This window comes from Somniosus microcephalus, chromosome 29 (assembly GCF_052327205.1).
Source record: "Somniosus microcephalus isolate GS21.2 chromosome 29, FLI_Smic_1.0, whole genome shotgun sequence".
NCBI lineage: Eukaryota > Metazoa > Chordata > Chondrichthyes > Squaliformes > Somniosidae > Somniosus > Somniosus microcephalus.
Window position 1 is genome coordinate 20,905,141 of NC_141015.1, and position 20,591 is coordinate 20,925,731.

Genomic DNA, 20,591 nt, shown 5'->3' on the forward strand with positions numbered 1-20,591 from the left:
CGCTATCACACTGAGGAGTACAGGACCCATGGTTGATATTATGGGTTCCAGTCCCAGTGCAGTTGGATAGTTGACATTTACTGACGAGGGGATTAGGACCCTTGTGTGCAATGTTCCCGCTCAGCCGCGCAGTAATCTCAAAGGTCCCGCGCAGGCCGCTCACCAGCTTTTACCTTGGAAATACCGCGCATGCGCAGAAATTTAAAGGGACCGCGCATTAAAAGGAACAGGCCGTGCAAAGCGCAGCTTCTGGGGAACATTTGCACACACCAGGCTGTTGATTCAAATAGCTGTCAGAAGGAGAGCAGACACTGACTGTCTTAGCCTGCAGGAAGTGTGTCTGGTGTCTGGTGAGCGCAGAACAGTGCTGGCATTGACCAACATGGGAGAGCCAATTTACCCCTGCTCCTGCCCCTGCAGTTAGAAGCAAGTGTGAAAGTGAATGGCTTTGTAGAATAAATTAAAGTTAAACACAAAGAAGTGATGATATCTCTACAGGGATTGGCTGTACTGTACCCATACTGGCAACAGAGCGATCAGATCCTCAGGGTCGTTGTATAGTATTTCAGCTCTAGCCCCGATTGTAAAGGTTTAAAAATTTTATTTTGTCCACGTTTCACAATAGAGGTTAACAGTGCAAGTACCAGGCCTATATCAGTTGTGGCTAAGTTAAGTAAGCACTGGGTTAGATTGTGGTACTCTGCCCTCTCTCTCACACACCAACTCACATGAGCCAGTTTGATGCTAATCTTAAACTTAAATTTTTCCACGAGCTGTTTTTTTGGGGTTAAATTTAACTTTTCTTCATCGGGCCTGGCGCTCGCACAACGGAGAGCCTGTCCCGGTCCGAAGCCTCTGCCAACGGCCCCTATAACAGGCTGCGGGGGAGCTTCATGAGATTGGCTGAGGCATTGCCCTCTCCTCCGACTTTGCCCGTCAGCTGCTGGGAAAAGCCACGACTTTCGTTTGCTCCCCACACCCCCCCCCCCCCACCCGGTTCAATGTGGCTCATACTGGGAGTGAGCGGAGCAGAGTTCAAGGGTTCAAAACAGCATCTGCTCTGTGGCACTTCACCTGGTTTGCTGCTAATCTTTGGTGAAGTTTGGCCCAATATCTTACGAAAGACCATTTATAAAAAAAAAAAAAAAAAAAAATGTTTTAACCCCTTCCAAATCCTGAAAAGAAATGTGTTTTAAATTTCACAGTGTCCGTCTTGTCTCAGTGGGCAGCACTCTCGCTTCTGAGTCAGAAGGTTGTGGGTTGAAGTCCCACTCCAGAGACTTGAGCACATAAATCTAGGCCGACACTCCAGTGCAGTGCTGAGGGAGCGCTGCCGTCTTTCGGATGAGGCGTTCAACTGAGGCCCCGTCTGCTCTCTCAGGTGGATGTAAAAGATCCCACGGCACTATTTCGAAGAAGAGCAGGGGAGTTATCCCTGGTTTCCTGGCCAATATTTATCCTTCAACCAACTTCACTAAAACAGATGATCTGGTCATTTATTTAATTGCTGTTTGTGGGACCTTGTTCTGTACAAATTGGCTGCTGCGTTTCCCAACAGTGTCTACACTTCAGAAGTATTTAATTGACTGTAAAGAACTTTGGGACGTCCTGAGGTTGTGAAAGGCGCTATAGAAATGCAAATCTTTCTTTTTAAATTATGGTCCATATATCAGCTACTGAGTAGAATAGATGTTATTGTAATGTGCAATGGGGCTACATGATTGAACTTATCCACATATCTATTGGGACAGATAAATAATTGTCTAGCTCCCCTCATGGCTCTTTTGGTAAGTGCCTGTCCCATGTAATCACATGGTCTGCAGAGGCCCCAGGTTTGATCTCTGGCCTGTACCAAGTTAGCACTAGAGGTTCTATGATGGCTGTCAGAAGCTTGGGCGAAGAGGCCCATTCTTGATTACAGTTCATTGTTTCCTGCAGGACATGAGGTGAAGACAGACTGGGAGAGTAGCCACGATGCCCCCCCATGATTGAACAGCTGATGACTTCACTGGACTCATTCTTCAGTGGCATTTCTCCTACTTTCTGCAACTTCCCCCCCAGCCCCCCCCCTGCTTGGTTACTTCTCTTATTGCATCAAGGAGCCCGAGTAAAACTGACGTCAATGGGAATGTGGGGGAAAACTCTCCACTGGCTGGAGTCATACCTAGCACAAAGGAAGATAGTTGTGGTGGTAGGAGCTCAATCATCACAGCCCCAGGACATCGCTGCAGGAGTTCCTCAGGGCAGTGTCCTAGGCCCAACCATCTTCAGCTGCTTTATCAATGACCATCCCTCCAACATAAGGTCAGAAATGGGGATGTTTGCTGATGACTGCAGAGTGTTCAGTGCCATTCACAACTCCTCAGATAATGAAGCAGTCCATGCCCTCATGCAACAAGACCTGGACGACATTCAGGCTTGGGCCGATAAGTGGCAGGTAATATTCGTGCCACAGAAGTGCCAGGCAGTGACTGTCTCCAATAAGAGAGAGTCTAACCACCACCCCTTGACATTCAACGGCATTACCATCACCGAATCCCCCACCATCAACATCCTGGGGGGTCACCATTGACCAGAAACTTAACTGGACCAGCCACATAAATACTGTGGCAACAAGAGCAGGTCAGAGGCTAGGTATTCTGCGGCGAGTGCCTCACCTCCTGACGCCCCAAAGCCTTTCCACCATCTACAAGGCACAAGTCAGGAGTGGGATGGAATACTCTCCACTTTCCTGGATGAGTGCAGCTCCAACAACACTCAAGAAGCTCGACACCATCAAGGACAAAGCAGCCCATTTGATTGGCACCCCATCCACCATCTTAAACATTCACTCCCTCCACCACCGGCGTACCGTGGCTGCAGTGTGTACCATCTACACAATGCACTGCAGCAACTCGCCAAGGTTTCTTCGGCAGCACCTCCCAAACCCGTGACCTCTACCACCTAGAAGGACAAGGGCAGCAGGCGCATGGGAACACCACCACCTCCAAGTTCCCCTCCAAGTCACACACCATCCTGACTTGGAAATATATTGCTGATCCTTCATCGTCACTGGGTCAAAATCCTGGAACTCCCTCCCTAACAGCACTGTGGAAGTACCTTCACCACACGGACTGCAGCGGTTCAAGAAGGTGGCTCACCACCACCTTCTCGAGGGCAATTAGGGATGGGGAATAAATGCTGGCCTTGCCAGCGATGCCCACATCCCATGAACAAATTAAAAAGAAACCTTCTCAAACTCTCTTACCTTTTTGACTTTGTCCCTTCTCCCAACTCTCCGAATACCGCTCGTTGATCGTTCTGTCCCATGCCAAGCATCTTGGGATGGAAACACTGGAGGTAGGCCATTCGGCCCCTCGAGCCTGTTCCGCCATTCGGTTGGATCGTGGCTGATCTGAAGTTTCATTACGTTGAGGCACTGCATGAATGCAAATTGTTGTTGAATGTAAATTTCTCTGTGAATTTCTTACTAGGTATTGGAATTGATGGAGGAAATAACAAGGAGATGCAAGACAAAGGGAAGCAAATCTGTATCATTAAAAGGAATGGGAAAATAAAGACCTTGGAAGAAGAAGTAAACAGTAAGTGCAGAGGGAAAAGTTAAGCTGCAGGATCCCTGATATAACATGGAATGTTTTTCCTTTATAATATGTCTCAGTTGTCTGTTTTAAAAAAAAAAAACACAAATAAATTTATGTCACAAAAAATATTAAAATTACATGGAATTACTTAAAATTTCGCAGCACAGAAACTGAATGGCGGAACAGGCTCGAGGGGCCAAATGGTCTCCTCCAGTGTTCCTATCCAAGGAAGGATATACTTGCCTTGGAGGCGGTGCAACGAAGGTTCACTAGATTGATTCCTGGGATGAGAGGGCTGTCCTATGATGAGAGGTTGTGTAGAATGGGCCGATACTCTCTGGAGTTTAGAAGAATGAGAGGTGATCTCATTGAAACATACAAGATTCTGAGGAGGATTGACAGGGTAGATGCTGAGAGGTTGTTTCCCCTGGCTGGAGTGTCTAGAACTAGGGGGCATAGTCTCAGGATAATGGATAGGCCATTTAAGACTGAGATGAGGAGGAATTTCTTCACTCCGAGGATTGTGAATCTTTGGAATTCTCTGCCCCAGAGGGCTGTGGATGCTCAGTCGTTGAGTATATTCAAGGCTGACATAGATTTTTGGGCTCTTGGGGAATCAAGGGATATGGAGATCGGGCAGGAAAGTGGAGTTGAGGTTGATGATCAGCCATGATCTTATTGCATGGCGGAGCAGGCTTGAGGGGCCGTATGGCCTACTCCTGCTCCTATTTCTTATGTTCTTAAACAGGCCATTCGGCCCAACTGGTCCATGCCAGTGTTTATGCTCCACACGAGCCTCCTCCCACCTTACCTCATCTCCTCAACATATCCTTCTATTCCTTCCTCCATTAATTTTGTTAACTTCCACTACATTCCTTCCAGTAGCTGAAGCTATTTTTTACATTTAAAAGTTAATTTGTTTTGGCCGAATGGAAACCGAATGTGTTCAATGACAGCGCCGTTACTCAACAAGTGAAACATGGTCACTTTTCTCAACAAAAAACAGAAAGAAACTGCAAGCAAAAGTTCTCATTTTCTTTTGGGTTTCCACAAAGAAAAAGTTTCTCCCCATCAGCTGACTTTGAAAAGTGAGTGGTTTGTGAGATTTTCAATTTCACAGGCTAAATTGAGGGCCTCCAGCCTTCAACAAATCAGTCGTACTAAGCAGTGCAAAGTGTGGGAATTAGTTACAGCTGCAGATATTACCGTGTGCAGCCCTAGACATTGACAAGTACAGCTGAAGGTGTCGCACACGCCTGCAATAACAAATAGTGCACGTTAGGGAGATGCTGAATTTTGTGCATTGCAGGAATAATAACACCATTTCTTTAAAAGTATCTCTATTATTGGTATTTTGGATGAGATTGAAGCTTTGTATCAATGACGTTGAGTGTGTAGGTTTAAACACTTATAATAATTGTCTGTATAAATATTTTGCCTTTCATACATATCCCTGGGATGAGAGGGATGTCCCAGGAGCAGAGATTGAGCAGATTGGGCCTATACTCTCTGGAGTTTAGAAGAATGAGAGGTGATCTCACTGAAATATATAAGATTCTGAGGGGGATTTTAAAAATTCATTTATGGGATATAGGCCAGTATTTATTGCCCTTGAGAAGGTGGTGGTGAGCCGCCGCCTTGAACGGCTGCAGTCCGTGTGGTGAAGGTACTCCCACAGTGCTGTTAGGGAGGGAGTTCCAGGACTTTGACCCAGCGACGATGAAGGATCAGCGATATACTTCTAAGTCAGGATGGTGTGTGACTTGGAGGGGAACCTGGAGGGGGTGGTGTTCCCATGCGCCTGCTGCCCTTGTCCTTCTAGGTGGAAGAGGTCGCGGGTTTGGGAGGTGTTGCTGAAGAAGCCTTGGCGAGTTGCTGCAGTGCATCTTGTAGATGGTACACACTGCAGCCACAGTACGCCGGTGGTGGAGGGAGTGAATGTTTAAGGTGGTGGATGGGGTGCCAAGCAAATGGGCTGCTTTGTCCTGGATGGTGTCGAACTTCTTGAGTGTTGTTTGAGCAGCACTCATCCAGCAAGTGGAGAGTATTCCATCACACTCCTTACTTGTGCCTTGTAGATGGTGGAAAGGCTTTTGGGAGTCAGGAGGTGAGACACTCTCTGCAGAATACCTAGTCTCTGACCTGCTCTTGTTACCACAGTATTTATGTGGCTGGTCTAGTTAAGTTTCTGGTAATGGTGACCCCCAGGATATTGATGGTGGGGGATTCGGTGATGGTAATGCCGTTGAATGTCAAGGGAAGGTGGTTAGACTCTCGCTTGTTGGAGATAGTCATTGCCTGGCACTGCTGTAGCGCGAATGTTACCTGCCACTTATCAGCCTGACTATTGTTGCATGCGGGCATGGACTGCTTTATTATCTGAGGAGTTGTGAATGGTGCTGAACACTGTGCAGTCATCAGCGAACATCCCCACTTCTGACCTTGACAGGGATTGACAGGGTAGATGTTGAGAGGTTGTTTCCCCTGGCTGGAGAGTCTAGAACCAGGGGTCACAGTCTCGGGATAAGGGGTCGGCCATTTAGGACTGAGATGAGGAGAAATTTCTTCACTCAGAGGGTTGTGAATCTTTGGAATTCTCTACCCCAGAGGGCTGTGAATGCTCAGTTGTTGAGTATATTCAAAGCTGTATCAATAGAGCTTTGAACTCGAGGGGAATCAAGGGATATGGCGATCGGACGGGAAAGTGGAGTTGAGGTCGATGCTCAGCCATGATCTTATTGAATGGTGGAGCAGGCTCGAGGGGCCGTATGGCCTACTCCTGCTCCTAATTCTTATGTTGTTATGTTCTCCAACAAGCGAGAGCCTGGCCACCTCCCCTTGACATTCAACGGTATTACCGTCACCAAATCCCCCACCATCAACATCCTGGGGGTCACCATTGACCAGAAACTTAACTGGACCAGCCACATAAATACTGTGGCAACAAGAGCAGGTCAGAGGCTGGGTATTCTGCAGCGAGTGTCTCACCTCCTGACTCCCCAAAGCCTTTCCACCACCTACAAGGCACAAGTAAGGAGTGTGATAGAATACTCTCCACTTGCCTGGATGAGTGCAGCTCCAACAACACTCAAGAAGCTCAACACCATCAAGGACAAAGCAGCCCGCTTGATTGGCACCCCATCCACCACCTTAAACATTCACTCCCTCCACCACTGGCGTACCGTGGCTACAGTGTGTACCATCTACAAGATGCACTGCAGCAACTCGCCAAGGCTTCTTCGGCAGCACCTCCCAAACCCGCGACCTCTCCCACCTAGAAGGACAAGGGCAGTAGGCGCATGGGAACACCACCACCTCCAAGTTCCCCTCCAAGTCACACACCATCCTGACTTGGAAGTATATTGCCGTTCCTTCATTGCCGCTGGGTAAAAATCCTGGAACTCCCTCCCTAACAGCACTGTGGGAGTACCTTCACCACACGGACTGCAGCGGTTCAAGAAGGCGGCTCACCACCACCTTCTCGAGGGCAACTAGGGATGGGCAATAAATGCTGGCCTTGCCAGCGACGCCCACATCCCGTGAACAAATAAGAAAAGATGATGTAATGGGGGTAATTTGTGTTTCCATAATTCTGCTGTTGTCACTATGGTGTATGTTAAACATTGTTCCAACTTTTTTTTAGAACAAGAGGATGTTGACTTTGATGTTGAATTTGAGACACATTTCGGTATTGCACACACTCGCTGGGCAACCTATGGCGTTCCGAATATCGTCAATAGTCACCCTCAGCGGTCAGATAAGGACAACGGTGAGTGTATTCTCCAGCGCTATTATGTTGTAACAAACAAAATCTGTTCAGTTGTGCCTGAAAGATAAAAAGGTTTGGGTAATCCTAAGGAGTTTGCGACACAGTTCAGTGTTTAAAGGTATTGCCGTCTTAGCATATTGTAACCCTTTCTGTGTTCAGTACTTGTAGATCTAGGGTGCAGAGAGGATTTACAAGGATGATACCAAAAATGCGAGGGTATACATATCAGGAAAGGATGAACAGGCTGGGTCTCTTTTCTCTTGGTGGAAAAAAAAAAGGCTGAGGGGTGACCTAATAGAGGTCTTTAAAAATTATGAAGGGTCTTGATAGAGTGGATACAGAGAGAATGTTTCCACTTGTGGGGAAGAGCATAACTAGAGGCCATCAATATAAGATCGTCACCAAGAAATCTAATAGGGAATTCAGAAGAAACTTCTTTACCCAGAGAGTGGTGAGAATGTGGAACTCGCTACCACAGGGAGTGGCTGAAGCGAATAGTATAGATGCATTTAAGGGGAGGCTGGGCAAGCATATGAGGGAGACGGGAATAGAGGGTTATGCTGATAGATTTAGATGAGGAAAGACGGGAGGAGGCTCGAGTGGAGCATAAACGTTGGCATGGACTGGTTGGGTCGAATGGCCTGTTTCTGTGCCGTATATCTTGTTAACCTAGGTGTTTAAAACTTCTTGGTCAATGTTTGTCTGTCTGTTATCTAGTTTGATGCACTTTTATAACTGAAATTGATCTTTCATTACAAAACATTACATTGATTATATAAAATATACTTTGTTCAATTTACATGATGCGATGTGCTGGCAGGTAAATCTCACATGTCTTTTGCGGATGACCCCAGAGACTATCTTTGGTGATGGGTGATGGACACAGATTCAATAGTAACCTTCAAAAGGGAATTGGATAAATACTTGAAGGAGAAAAAACTGCAGGGATATGGGGAACGAGCGGGGGAGTGGGACTGACTGGATTGCTCTTCGAAAGAGCCAGCGCAGACTCGATGGGCCGAATGGTTTCCTTCTGTGCTGTACTATTCTATGATTCTATCATTATTTTTGCAATCTTCTTAAAGCCACAAGTCATAAAACATATGTCTTAATACAATGGCCCAGAAATTCGGGTCGGAGGCTTCCCGCGGGTGCAAGCCCCCGACCTGCACTTGCGCGCCGGCCGCTGAACCGTGGGCCCGCGTGGGATTCCGATCCTGGGCCTCCTCCAACTGCCGGCGCGCAGTGCTTGCGTATCCCAGGGGCGCAGTTAGTTCGAAGCGTCCCCTGGGATCACGTGGGCCATGGAGAGCCAATGGTAGCAGGGAATACTTCATTCATAAATTTGACAGTAAAAGCTGTCAAACCTATAAATACTATAAGCCCCAAAACATAAAAAATTATTTGAAGTTTTAGTTTTTATAAATCACATTTTTAAAATAACTATAAATTACATGAAATAACTATTTTAAACAATAATTTAAATTTTTTTTTAAATTACATTTTCTAACAGGGCTAAAAATAAACTTACCTTTTCTTTAAAGTATTTAAAAATAATAAACCTGTGGAAAAAATGTTTTAATTTTAATTAATTCACCACTTAACTTGTTAAAAGCAGGCCTTGAGCCTGCTTTTTAAAAGTGTAACTGCTGGAGACTTACCCTCCCGGAGAAAGCTGCAAAAAAAACGTAAGTTCGATGCGCACGCGCTGCCTCTCCGGCGCACGTGTTCCACCTGTCAACCACTTCTTTCAAGGGAACGGAAGTTCCGGTTTCCCGCGCATGCGCAGTGCATGCACGAAACCGGCACTTTCGTTGGGCCTACGTGTGAGTACCCAGCGTGTACTCACCCGTGGGGACCCGAATTTCTGGGCCAATGAATATAACTTGAGCAGGATGCTTCTCATCATTTGGTATGAATTGCAGAGGCTCATCCAACAACTTGCATTTATATAGCGCCTTTAACGTAGTAAAATATCCCAAGCATCACAGGAGCGTTATCAAACAACATTTGACACTGAGCCACATAAGGAGATAGTAGGACAGGTGGCCAAAGGCTTGGTCAAAGAGGTAGTGTTTGAGGAGCATCTTAAAGGAGGACAGAGGTGGAGAGGTTTAATTAGGGAATTCCAGAGCTTAGGGCTTAGATGGCTGAAGGCACGGTCATCAACGGTGGGGTGAAGGAAGTGGGCGAAGCGCAAGAGGCTGGAGTTGGAGAAACAACGTTCTCGGAGGTTTGTAGGGCCGGAGGAGGTTACAGAGATAGGGAGGGACGAGGCCGTGGAGGGATTTGACCACGAGGATGAGAATTTTAAAGTCGAGGCTTTGCCAGACCGGGAGCGAGTGTAGGTCAGCGAGCACGGGCTGATGGGTGAACGAGCCTTGGTGCGAGTTAGGACACGGGCAGCAGAGTTTACGGCGGATGGATATTGGGAGGCCGGCCAGGACAGCGTTAGAATAGTTGAGTCTGGAAGTAACAAAGGCATGATGGGCTTCAGCAGCCGATGGGCGGAGGGGGAGGGGGTGATATTACAGAAGTGGAAGTAGGCGGTCTTTGTGGTGGAGTCGGAATCGGGTTGTGATGCGCACTGCAAAGTCGCCCCTGATTGCCCATCTCTATCAGAAGGACCGTAATGATGGCTGGTAATGAAAGTGGAAAGTATCATTGGTGCAGTAGGGGGATGTGCTTCAGGCGTTTCGAGTAAGTAATTCATATTGTTGTGGCAGTGGAGGGGGTGCTTTATTCCACAGTCGGCTGTGCTGTACCTGAGCTGGGAGTGCAATGGGTGCCGAAATGGGAAACTGTTCCATTCTCCAGTACTACAGGAAACTTTCGATTAACCGGCACCTAAATAACCGGAAATGTCGGTTAACCGGCAAAATTCAGGAGTAGGTTCAGGTAACTTTTTTATTTTTTTTACTCCATTTGTTGCTGTGCAAGGGTGTGGCTGCAGCTGTTGCTAAGCTACAGAGACGCTTGCGACTTGTGCCCATTGTTCTGAAGCTGTAACAGGGTTTGTTGCTTTATACGGAGCTCTGAGCTCCTTATCTTTTACTATAGCTTTTGGTTATCCGGAATTTTTGATGAACCGGCACCACGTCGGTCCCGTCGGTGCCGGATAAAAAAAAGTTTCCTGTAATATTACTTGCCTTGATGAGAACTAAAGAAAGGCTCGATTAACGTAGGTAAGTAGTGCAGCAGAATTATTATGTTAAAAAGGACTCTTTTGCTACCTTGTCAGTTCTAAGCAACACGTAAATTCGATCAGGACTTTATACACCGTACAAACTACCCCACCAACTGGGAGAATGCTGGATCGCCTGGCAGACAGACCACGCTGGCAGGTTGGTTTTAATGAATTTTGAGGTGGTGAGACATGGCAGCCAAGCGCCTGGCACAGAAGGCAGCCCACCTGCCCGCCTCTTCTGGCTTCCAGTGCGACGTGCGTGTCCGGGAACGGTCCTCTTCTCCCATCACCCATGGCAACCGGCACTCATCCGTCATCCCAGCGCCACCTACTGGAGACTCGCCTAATCCGCCCACTGCACTGCCGAGTCTGTAACCTGGTTTGCAATATTAGGAGTTGAGGTGGCACCGGTGACCTGCAGCCAACCGGACAACTTGCAGAGATGTACTTTTGCTTAAGGTGGTTAAAGAGATTCACCAGAATTATATTGGGGCTAAAGGGTTAAATTATGAGGACAGGTTACATAGAGGGATCTTCTAATTAAGGTCTTTAAGATGATTAAAGGATTTGATAGGGTAAATCATAGAATCATACAAATATATGGCACAGAAGAAGGCCGCCATTCGGCCCATCATGTCAGTGCCAGCTGAAAAAGAGCTCTCCAGCTTAATCCCACTTTCTAGCTCTCGGTCCGTAGCCCTGTAGGTTACGGCACTTCAAGTGCATATCCAAGTACATTTTAACTGCGATGAGGGTTTCTGCCTTGACCATCTTTTGGGTGAAAAAAGTTCTCCTCAACTCCCCTCTAATCCTTCTACCAATTACTTTAAATCTATGCCCCCTGGTTATTGACCTCTCTGTTAAGGGGAATAGGTCCTTCCTATCCACTCTATCTAGGCCCCTTCTAATTTTATGCACCTCAATCAAGTCTCCCCTCAGCCTCCTCTGTTCCAAAGACAACAATCTTTCCTCATAGCTAAAATTCTCCAGTCCTGGCAACACCCTCGTTACCCTCTGTACCCTCTCTCGTGCAATCAATCATTTACTCTTCACTGGACACACACAATACAATCCCATCTTGTCAAATTGAATAAACCTCAACCACTTGTTCAAACCAAGTGTCACCACGGTATTTAAATACTTGTGACATAATCCAAATCATCATTTTGTGACTCAAAACAAGTACAATTATTGGTCATGTGGCTTACAGAAGGTCTGGATCTTCAGGCAAGGTAAAGAAAGTTGAAATTAATCAAGAAAGCTGAGCTTGAGTTACAACATTCATTCCATTCCTGAACCAGCTAGTAAGATTTCCCCTTAAATAAAGATAAGAGAAACTATTTCCTTTGGTTGGGGGGGGGTCCAGAACGAGGGGACATGACATAGCCTTAAAATTAGAGCCAGGCCGTTCAGGGCTCATGTCAGGAAGCACTTCTTCACACAAAGGGTAGTGGAAATCTGGAACGCACTCCCCTAAAAAGATGTTGAGGCTGAGGGGTCAATTGAAAATTTCAAAACTGAGATTGATAGATCTTTGTCAGGCAAGGGTATTAAGGGTTACAGAACCAAGGTGGGTAGATGGAGTTAAGATACAGATCAGCCGTGATCTAATTGAATGGCAGGACAGGCTCGAGGGGCTGAATGGCCTCCTCCTGCTCCTATGTAAGCCACTGCTGCCAAAAGCTGCACTGGCACTGTGCAAAGCCTGCCCCCTGCTGGTGACCCCCTGAAGCGTGCTGCTCAGTCTGCCAGGCCGCCGAAGGCCAGAGACTCGCCAGAAACCGGTCACCTCGGCAGCCGGTTTAGCAGTCTGGTACTGAGCTCCCCAAACAGCCTCACCAGACCTGCGCCTGGGGGAGCTTAAAAAGGTCAAAAGCAGCTGATCTGTTCGACCGGCCGTGCGGCGATATCAAGGCCGCAACAGCGCCGGCTCGAGGTGGGGTGAAAGTGCCCACCGTGCTGCTGGAGACAAGTATGGTTATCTCCGTCCTCCTATAGTCTGCATCAGTATTTGCTTGCAGTTTGCCTTCACTGTCGCTGTTCAAACGCTATCACTGCAGGTGGAACAACACTTGCTTACTTGTGTAAAACTAAGGTGAATGGAGGTACTAAGCAGGAACTGGCCAATACTTCAGTAAACACAGTGCTGTGGTGGTACTCTTGCTTTAAGCATTAGGGTATATTTTATACAGGATAGGTAGATAATATCATGTGAAATTGTGAATGGTGTTAAATCTACATTAGCCTTGAAAAATAAATTGTGAATACAGCTTTTATTGGTATGTGAAAGAAAAGAAAGTACAAACTTGCATTTTTATAGCACCTTTTGTGACCTAGGACATAGGAGCAGGAGGAGGCCATTGAGCCCCTCCAGCCTGTTCCGCCATTCAATGAGATCATGGCTGATCTACGACCTAACTCCATATACCCATTTTTGCCCCATATCCCTTAACACCTTTTTGTTAACAAAAAACCATTAATCTCAGATTTAAAATTAACAATTGATCTAGCATCAATTACCATTTGTGGAAGTGAGTTCCAAACTCCTACCACCCTTTGTGTGTGGAAGTGTTTCCTAATTTCACTCCTGACAGGCCTGACTCTGTAATTTTTAGACTATGCCCCCTAGTCCTAGACTCCCCAACCAGCGGAAATAGTTTAGACATAGACATAAGACGTAGGAGCAGGAGTCGGTCATTCGGCCCCTCGAGCCTGCTCCGCCATTCAATAAGATTATGGCTGATCTGATCTTGGCCTCAACTCCACTTCCCTGCCCGCTCCCCATAACCCTTGACTCCCTTACCGTTCAAAAATCTGTCTACCTCCACCTTTAAATATATTCAATGACCCAGCCTCCTCAGCTCTCTATATTCTCTCTATCTACCCTATCGGTTCCCCTTAATATCTTGAAAACTTCGACCAAATCACCCGTTAACCCCTTGAGACATCCCAAATCGCTTTACAGCCAATCAATGAAGCACTTTTGAAGTGTGAGGAATTACAATCTTCAGTACAGCGATATAAAAGAAAGTCGTGCCACAACTTTATTACCAATTTGGTGTGGGTGTTGTGTGATGCCACGTTTAGATCAGTAGGGAGACTCCGTCACCAGCCATGCATTTTGGGAAATGGTGGACGCCATTATAGATGGAACATCACGGGCAGCAGTGCCTGGTGGGTGGTCAGCGGGCAGCAGGGGGCTTGCACATTCAGGGAATGGGCCGTAATATTTGGCTCCCAAGTGTTCATGGTATGTAGCTGTGTGACCTATGATAACGCCTCCAGGATGTGCGGGGTCGAGGGGTGTGACCAACAGTGTAAAATCTTCATTAAGTGAGAGCAGATCAAGGAAACATCACAGCATTTTTTTAAATTCGCTTATGGGATGTGGGCATCGCTGGCATTTATTGCCCATCCCTAGTTGCCCTTGAGAAGGTGGTGGTGAGCCGCCGCCTTGAACCGCTGCAGTCCGTGTGGTGAAGGTACTCCCACAGTGCTGTTAGGCAGGGAGTTCCAGGATTTTGACCCAGCGACGATGAAGGATCGGCGATATACTTCTAAGTCAGGATGGTGTGGAACTTGGAGGTGGTGGTGTTCCCATGCGCCTGCTGCCCTTGTCCTTCTAGGTGGAAGAGGTCGCGGGTTTGGGAGGTGCTGCCAAAGAAGCCTTGGCGAGTTGCTGCAGTGCACCTTGTAGATGGTACACACTGCAGCCACGGTACGCCGGTGAAGGAGGGAGTGAATGGTAAGGCGGTGGATGGGGTGCCAATCAAGCGGGCTGCTTTGTCTTGGATGGTGTCGAGCTTCTTGAGTGTTGTTGGAGCTGCACTCATCCAGGCAAGTGGCGAGTATTCCATCACACTCCTTACTTGTGCCTTGTGGATGGTGGAAAGGCTTTGGGGAGTCAGGAGGTGAGACACTCGCCGCAGAATACCCAACCTCTGACCTGCTCTTGTTGCCACAGTATTTATGTGGCTGGTCCAGTTAAGTTTCTGGTTAATGGTGACCCCCAGGATGTTGATGGTGGGGGATTTGGCGATTGGTAATACTGTTGAATGTCAAGGGGCGGTGGTTGGACTCTCGCTTGTTGGAGATAGTCATGGGGGTACTTACTGTTTGATGGAGCTCGTTACATTAATCAACTTGCAGGAGGGAAGCAGTACACCAGGCACTAACTCATTCCATTTGCTTTTTTAAAAAAAAACCTGTACATTAATTCATTGGACCTTTTTTTAAAAAGATGAATCAGTTGGTCACAGCACAGGCCTGTGTGGTACTGAGCCATACTGAGCAGGAAGATCCCAGATTCAATATTTGGCCTGGGAGGAGTCAATTGATCTCAGCTGGGGAAGAAGAGGCATGGGTGGGGGATGGAATGGGGAGGGAGAGGTGGGGTGGAGAGGGGGTTGATATGATAGTCCTTAGTGCCCCTAGGTGCTGCTTCAATTACTGTCTCAGTGCTGCAGTTTAAAACTTACTGCCAGGGCTGCTTTGCATTCTAGTTTTCAGTGACCAAGGAATCCATAGCAGAGGTTTTTTTTTTTCCCCCTTCCACAGCTTTATAAAAAATATATATTTTGCCAGCCAATTTTCTCCGCTCCCTGTTGCGGGCTCCCTGTGCACGGTCCACTGCTCAGTACCTCCCACAAGCAGCCGTTCTTCATGTGTGAGCCGGCACCTCGAGCGTTGGAGATGCCGTGGAGGGAAGGGGGAGACGTCACAGCGGAATCTGATCTTCTCGCTCAGCTAACCTATGGAAACAATCTTTCAGTGAGCGATCTGTGGAGCAGGCTCCCTCGGGAGATGGGGAAAGCAGTTAGCATTGGTTCATTCAGATGCAAATCAGATGAGATTTCTTTCAGAAAACAACATTTTGGGATAGAGTACATGAGTAATTTGAGACATGACATGAGGTGAGTGTAGCAAAGCTTGGGAGGAACGGCTGACTTTGGACCTGTGGTTCCACAAGCTCTCCACCACTGGGGGTTTTCCTCATGTCATGTCTGGTTCTGGTGTAGACTCATGGATAGAGATTAATTGCTATGATTAATCAATAACTATTATCGTTGTATCACGCAACTACCAGGATGGTAGAGGCGAACTAGATGGGCCTCGGTCTTTTATCGTCTAGCAATTCCAATGTTTCTATCTTCACACATGCAATTTTCAGTACAGGTCATTGGAAAGGTGTGAAGATCCTTGTGAACTTTTTTTCTCTTTTCCATCCCTTAACCTAGGGGCACTAAGGACTATCATATCAACCCCCTCTCCCTCCCCATTCCATCCCCCTCCCATGCCTCTTCTTCCCCAGCTGAGAGCAGTTGACTCCTCCCAGGCCAAATATTGAACCTGAGATCTTCCTGCTCAGTATGGCTCAGTACCCCACAGGCCTGTGCTGTGACCAACTGATTCATCTTTTTAAACAAAAAAAGGTCCAATGAATTAATGTACAGGTTGTTCAAAAAAAAAAGGCAAATGGAATGAGTTAATGCCTGCAGAATAGTTGTAAATTGGTTTGAAGTAGGTCTCGGATTTAGACCGATTCTAACAAAAGGATTCATTGGAGTTTAATCAGTCAGTTAGGATCGAATCCAGTCCCACTTTGTATCGATAGTTTGTTTACTCTCCAAGGGACGAGAGCATTTGGTGTCGTTACTTAGAGACACGTGCAGCCTTTCAAACAGAAACGGATATTGTTAGAAAACAGTTGATCAGTGTAATCCAGGCATCTCCTCTGTTATGTGAGACTTCGCACTTCATTGTAGAACGATCTGAAGCACGATTAGTGACTGGAGGGTAGGGGGTGGAAATGGTAGATATACTAGCAGATATGGGCTGAGGTTTTCCGCCTCCGTACTCGCCAGCCTGTGATTTTTTTTTTTCCCTATCCGTTAAAAGGAATTGGGGAAAATTCCAGACTGCCGAATATGCAAGCGGGAAAACCCCGACCATTGACTCCAAAACCAGAACCTTCACCTGAGGAATTGCAGGTGATTGTAGCGTGGTGCCAGGACTGGAAGTGTGCCCTGATGCTGCTGCACCCAACCTGGGGGCTACATGAGGTGTGTTGGTCGAGGGGTGATTGAATCGAGGTCTTTAAAATGATCAAGGAAGGTAGAAACGGAAAAGCTATTTCCTCTGGTGGGGGAATCCCGAACAAGGGGGCACAATCTTAAAATTGGAGCTCGGCCGTTTAGGTGTGAAATCGAGAAGCACTACAGGTAGATCCTTTATCCGAAAACCTTGGGACCAGCCGTGTTTCAGTTTTCGGAAAATTTCGGATTTCAGAAGGTATTTTATAAGACTGGGAAATTTGTCGGGGGTGGGGGTCGGCGGGGGGTCGGGGTCGGCGGGGGGGTCGGCGGGGGGTCGGGGCGGGGGGTCGGGGGTGGGGGAGAAAAGAATATCGGACAGGCCGCTGCAGCTATCGGACGGGCCGCTGTATTGTTGGGTTCACTCTCCCGGTACCTCCTTCACACTGCCCGGCTCGGCCTGCAATCTCCTCCCCAGGAGGGAACTCTGTGACCCTCTGCCCTGCTCAGCGTAAGTCGTGCGCCACTCTGGTCATGTCGTGCGCACGACTTACGCTGAACGAAAAAACTTTCGGTTTTTAGAGGTTTTCGGTTTTCGGAAGTTCAGATAAAGGATAGTCTACCTGTATTTCACACAAAGGTGTAGTTGAAATCTGGAACTCTTCCCCCAGTGTTTCCCCTGTTGCTCTTGCCCATCACCAAAATACGACGTCCTCTAATCTGAAACAGTCAACACAGACAAGGCCAAGACACTTGACGTGGAGAAGTAAGTGAAGCAAAAAATGAAGCCAATGAGGGAAGTGGCTGTAGTGTATGTACTTTGAAGAAGGAACTATATTCTGCAGCCCCTGTATACTGCAGTACCAGTAGTGACCACCCCGGTATATAAGCCTGTGTAGTAACTTTGTATAGTAGTTCCAGTTTTGTCTCCATTCAGTAAACACCTGTTATAACCAACTCCTGCAGTCCGTGTCTCAATTACACACGGACATTACAGTGGCCCTTTAGCTAATCCATTGCAGCCTGTAGGTGTATGCAAGCACAACTGACACAGATTAATAACAATTTGTCATGACACCAAGACAGGTAACTGGATTGTACGTTCACTCTTTCAACAAATCCCGTTTTACCCCATAGTGTCAGCTGTGGCTCAGTTGGTTACCTCTGGGTCAGAAGGTTGTGGGTTCAAGTCCCATTCCAGAGACTTGGGCACGAAAAATCTAGGCTGACACTCCCAGTGCAGTACTGAGGGAGCGCTGCCCTGTCGGAGGTGCCATCTTTCGGATGAGACATTAAACCGAGGCTCCGTCTGCGCTCTCGGGTGGATGTAAAAGAGCCCGTGGCCACTATTTCGAAGAAGAGCAGGGGAGTTATCCCCAGTGTCCTGGCCAATATTTATCCCTCAATCAACATCACTAAAAACAGATCATCAGGTCACTAAAAACAGATCATCAGGTCATTATCTCATTGTTGTTTGCGGGAGCTTGCTGTGCGCAATTGGCTGCCGCGTTTCCTACATTACAACAGTGACTTCACATCAAAAAGTGCTTCATTGGCTGTAAAGCACTTTGTGACATCCTGAGGTTGTGAAAGGCGCTATATAAATGCAAGTCTTTCTTTATTTCTTTCATACTGTACTCCCAGTGGTCTAAGAATTTAAACTGATGAAGGAAATTGGAAATAGAAGCAGAAAACCCTGCGAGCACACTACAGGTCGATGAGCATCTGATAGGGAGCTGGTTCACCCACTGTGTGTTTCTCGTGATTTCTATTTTCATTTGCCATTTTTACAATTTTGTGTTTTTTCTCTTTGGAGACTGTGGGCAAAGGGGAGGAACCTAAGGACTTTCAGGTAAAAGCCAACCTGGAGCAGCGAGAGATCCATGAATTGACTCCCCTCCGCCCAGTTTGGGTAAAGAGAGTGGGACCTCTGGGTAGCAGCGGTCGATCTTTAAATTAAACTGGGGCATCAGATTTCAGCCCCTGTACCAGCTAACCCTGGTGACCTTAAAGATGCAGGCAAGATGAAGCAAATCCGAAGGTAACCTTAGCAAAAGAGAGTGTTCCTTTGCACCAAGGTGTCAGCCTTGGCTCCGTGGTAGCACTCTCGCCTCTGAGTCAGAGGTCATGGGAGCAGGAGGAGGCCACTCAGCCCCCTGAGCCTCTTCCGCCATTCAAATAGATCATGGTTGATCTGTATCTTAACTCCATTTACCCGCCTTGGTTCCGTATCCCTAAATACCCTTGCCTAACAAAAATCTTAGCAATCTCAGTTTTTACATTTCCAATGGACCTCGGACCTCAGCTCAACAGCTTTGGGGTCAAGCCTCAATGAGCAGACATTTTAGTGCAGTACTGAGGGAGCGCTGCATTGTCAGAGGTGTCATCTTTCAGATGATGCATTAAACCGAAGCCCCGCCTGCACTCTGACTCTGGACGTAAAAGATCCCATGGCACTTTTTGAAGAAGAGGGAAAAAGAGGGTTCTGCTGATGGAGTTAGATGAGGAGGGATGGGTGGAGGCTCGAGTGGAGCATAAATGCTGGCATGGACTTGTTGGGCCGAATGGCCTGTTTCTGTGCTGTATATTCCTTGTAATTCTATGTAAGAGATGGGGAGATCTCCCCAATGTCCTGGCCAACGTTTATCCATCAACCAACATCTCTAAAACCAGATTATCGGGTCATTTATTTCATGGTTGTTTGTGGGACCTTGCTGTTTGCGAATTGGTTGCCGCATTGCCCCCCACACTATAACAGTGACCACACTTAAACTACTTAATTGGTTTATTCAAAACAGAGATCGATAGATTTTTGAATATTAAGGGAATCCAGGGATATGGGGATAGTGTAGGAAGGTGGAGTTGAGGTAGAAGGTCAGCCATGATCTTATTGAATGGCGGAGCAGGCTCGAAGGGCCAAATGGCCGACTCCTGCTCCTATTTCTTATGTTCTTAAGTGCTTTGCGACATACTGAGATTGTGAAAGGTGCTTTATTAATACAAGTTCTTTCTTTATTAGGAGGGGTCGATTAAAACACAGCGAGTTGTTATGGTCTGGAATGCGCCACCTGAAAGGGCGGTGGAAGCAGATTCAATAGTAACTTTCAAAAGGGAATTGGATAAATACTTGAAAGGAAAAAATTGCAGGGCTGTGGGGAAAGAGTGGGGGCGGGTGGGTCTAATTGGATAACTCTTCAAGGCTGAGATTTTTGGATTCTAGGAGGATCAAGGGATATGGAGATCGGGCGGGAAAGTGGAGTTGAGGTGGATGATCAGCCATGATCTCGTTGAATGGCGGAGCAGGCTCGAGGGGCCGTGTGGCCAACTCCTGCTCCTATTTCTTATGTTCTTATGTTCAAAGAGTCGTCACAGGCACGATGGCCTCCATCTGTGCTGTATGATTCTAAGACAGGGCAGTGTGTGCATTTGGACAAGCATTGGACATGTAATCCATTATAATCAATAAAAAAAGGGTCTCGATGCTCCAGTACACTGCCCGGATGCAGGGCAACTGGGTACGTTGTTGTCTTGCCTATGGGGCGGCTTGCAGCTCCGTAGCTGGGCGAGTGGACAGCTTGACCACAAGCCCCCCCCCTCAGTCACTTCACAGTCCACCTGCACAAATAGAAGATCCACACTGAGATAGCTCAGGGTATTTATTCACGGTCTAGGATTGGCCAAAGAGGGACTTGCTCACATTGCCAGACAACCCATCGACCCCCTTATTACCGCTCCAGGACAAGGAAGCTGGACATCTTCTACTCCGGGACACAGAAATTCTTGTCGTCATTTTTATTTATTTGACCCGGACCCCAGCATTGGATCTTGTTTAATAGATTGTGCATTTCTTGTCCCCTGTTTTACATTAATTTTTTTTTTGTTAAATTGCAGAGTTTATTGTCATTCATAATGGCGTCATTACGAACCACAAGAATCTGCGACAGTTCCTGGTAAGCACTCACTAATCCCGCAACTGGCGGCTTCTAAAACAGACTTCCTTCATAAAATATGTTTCTGTCCAA

The 20,591-nt window shown here is 47.1% G+C and overlaps 1 protein-coding gene across 1 annotated transcript in view; it reads left to right on the top strand.

The window, feature by feature from the left end:
- Positions 1–20,591, top strand: part of LOC147098533 (glutamine--fructose-6-phosphate aminotransferase [isomerizing] 1-like) — a 106,250-nt gene that overhangs the window by 22,109 nt on the left and 63,550 nt on the right. The window contains exons 3-5 of the mRNA XM_085970346.1: positions 3,474–3,581; positions 7,225–7,350; positions 20,461–20,519. Of these exons, the coding sequence (XP_085826472.1) occupies positions 3,474–3,581; positions 7,225–7,350; positions 20,461–20,519 (293 nt within the window). The remainder of the gene's footprint in view (positions 1–3,473; positions 3,582–7,224; positions 7,351–20,460; positions 20,520–20,591) is intronic.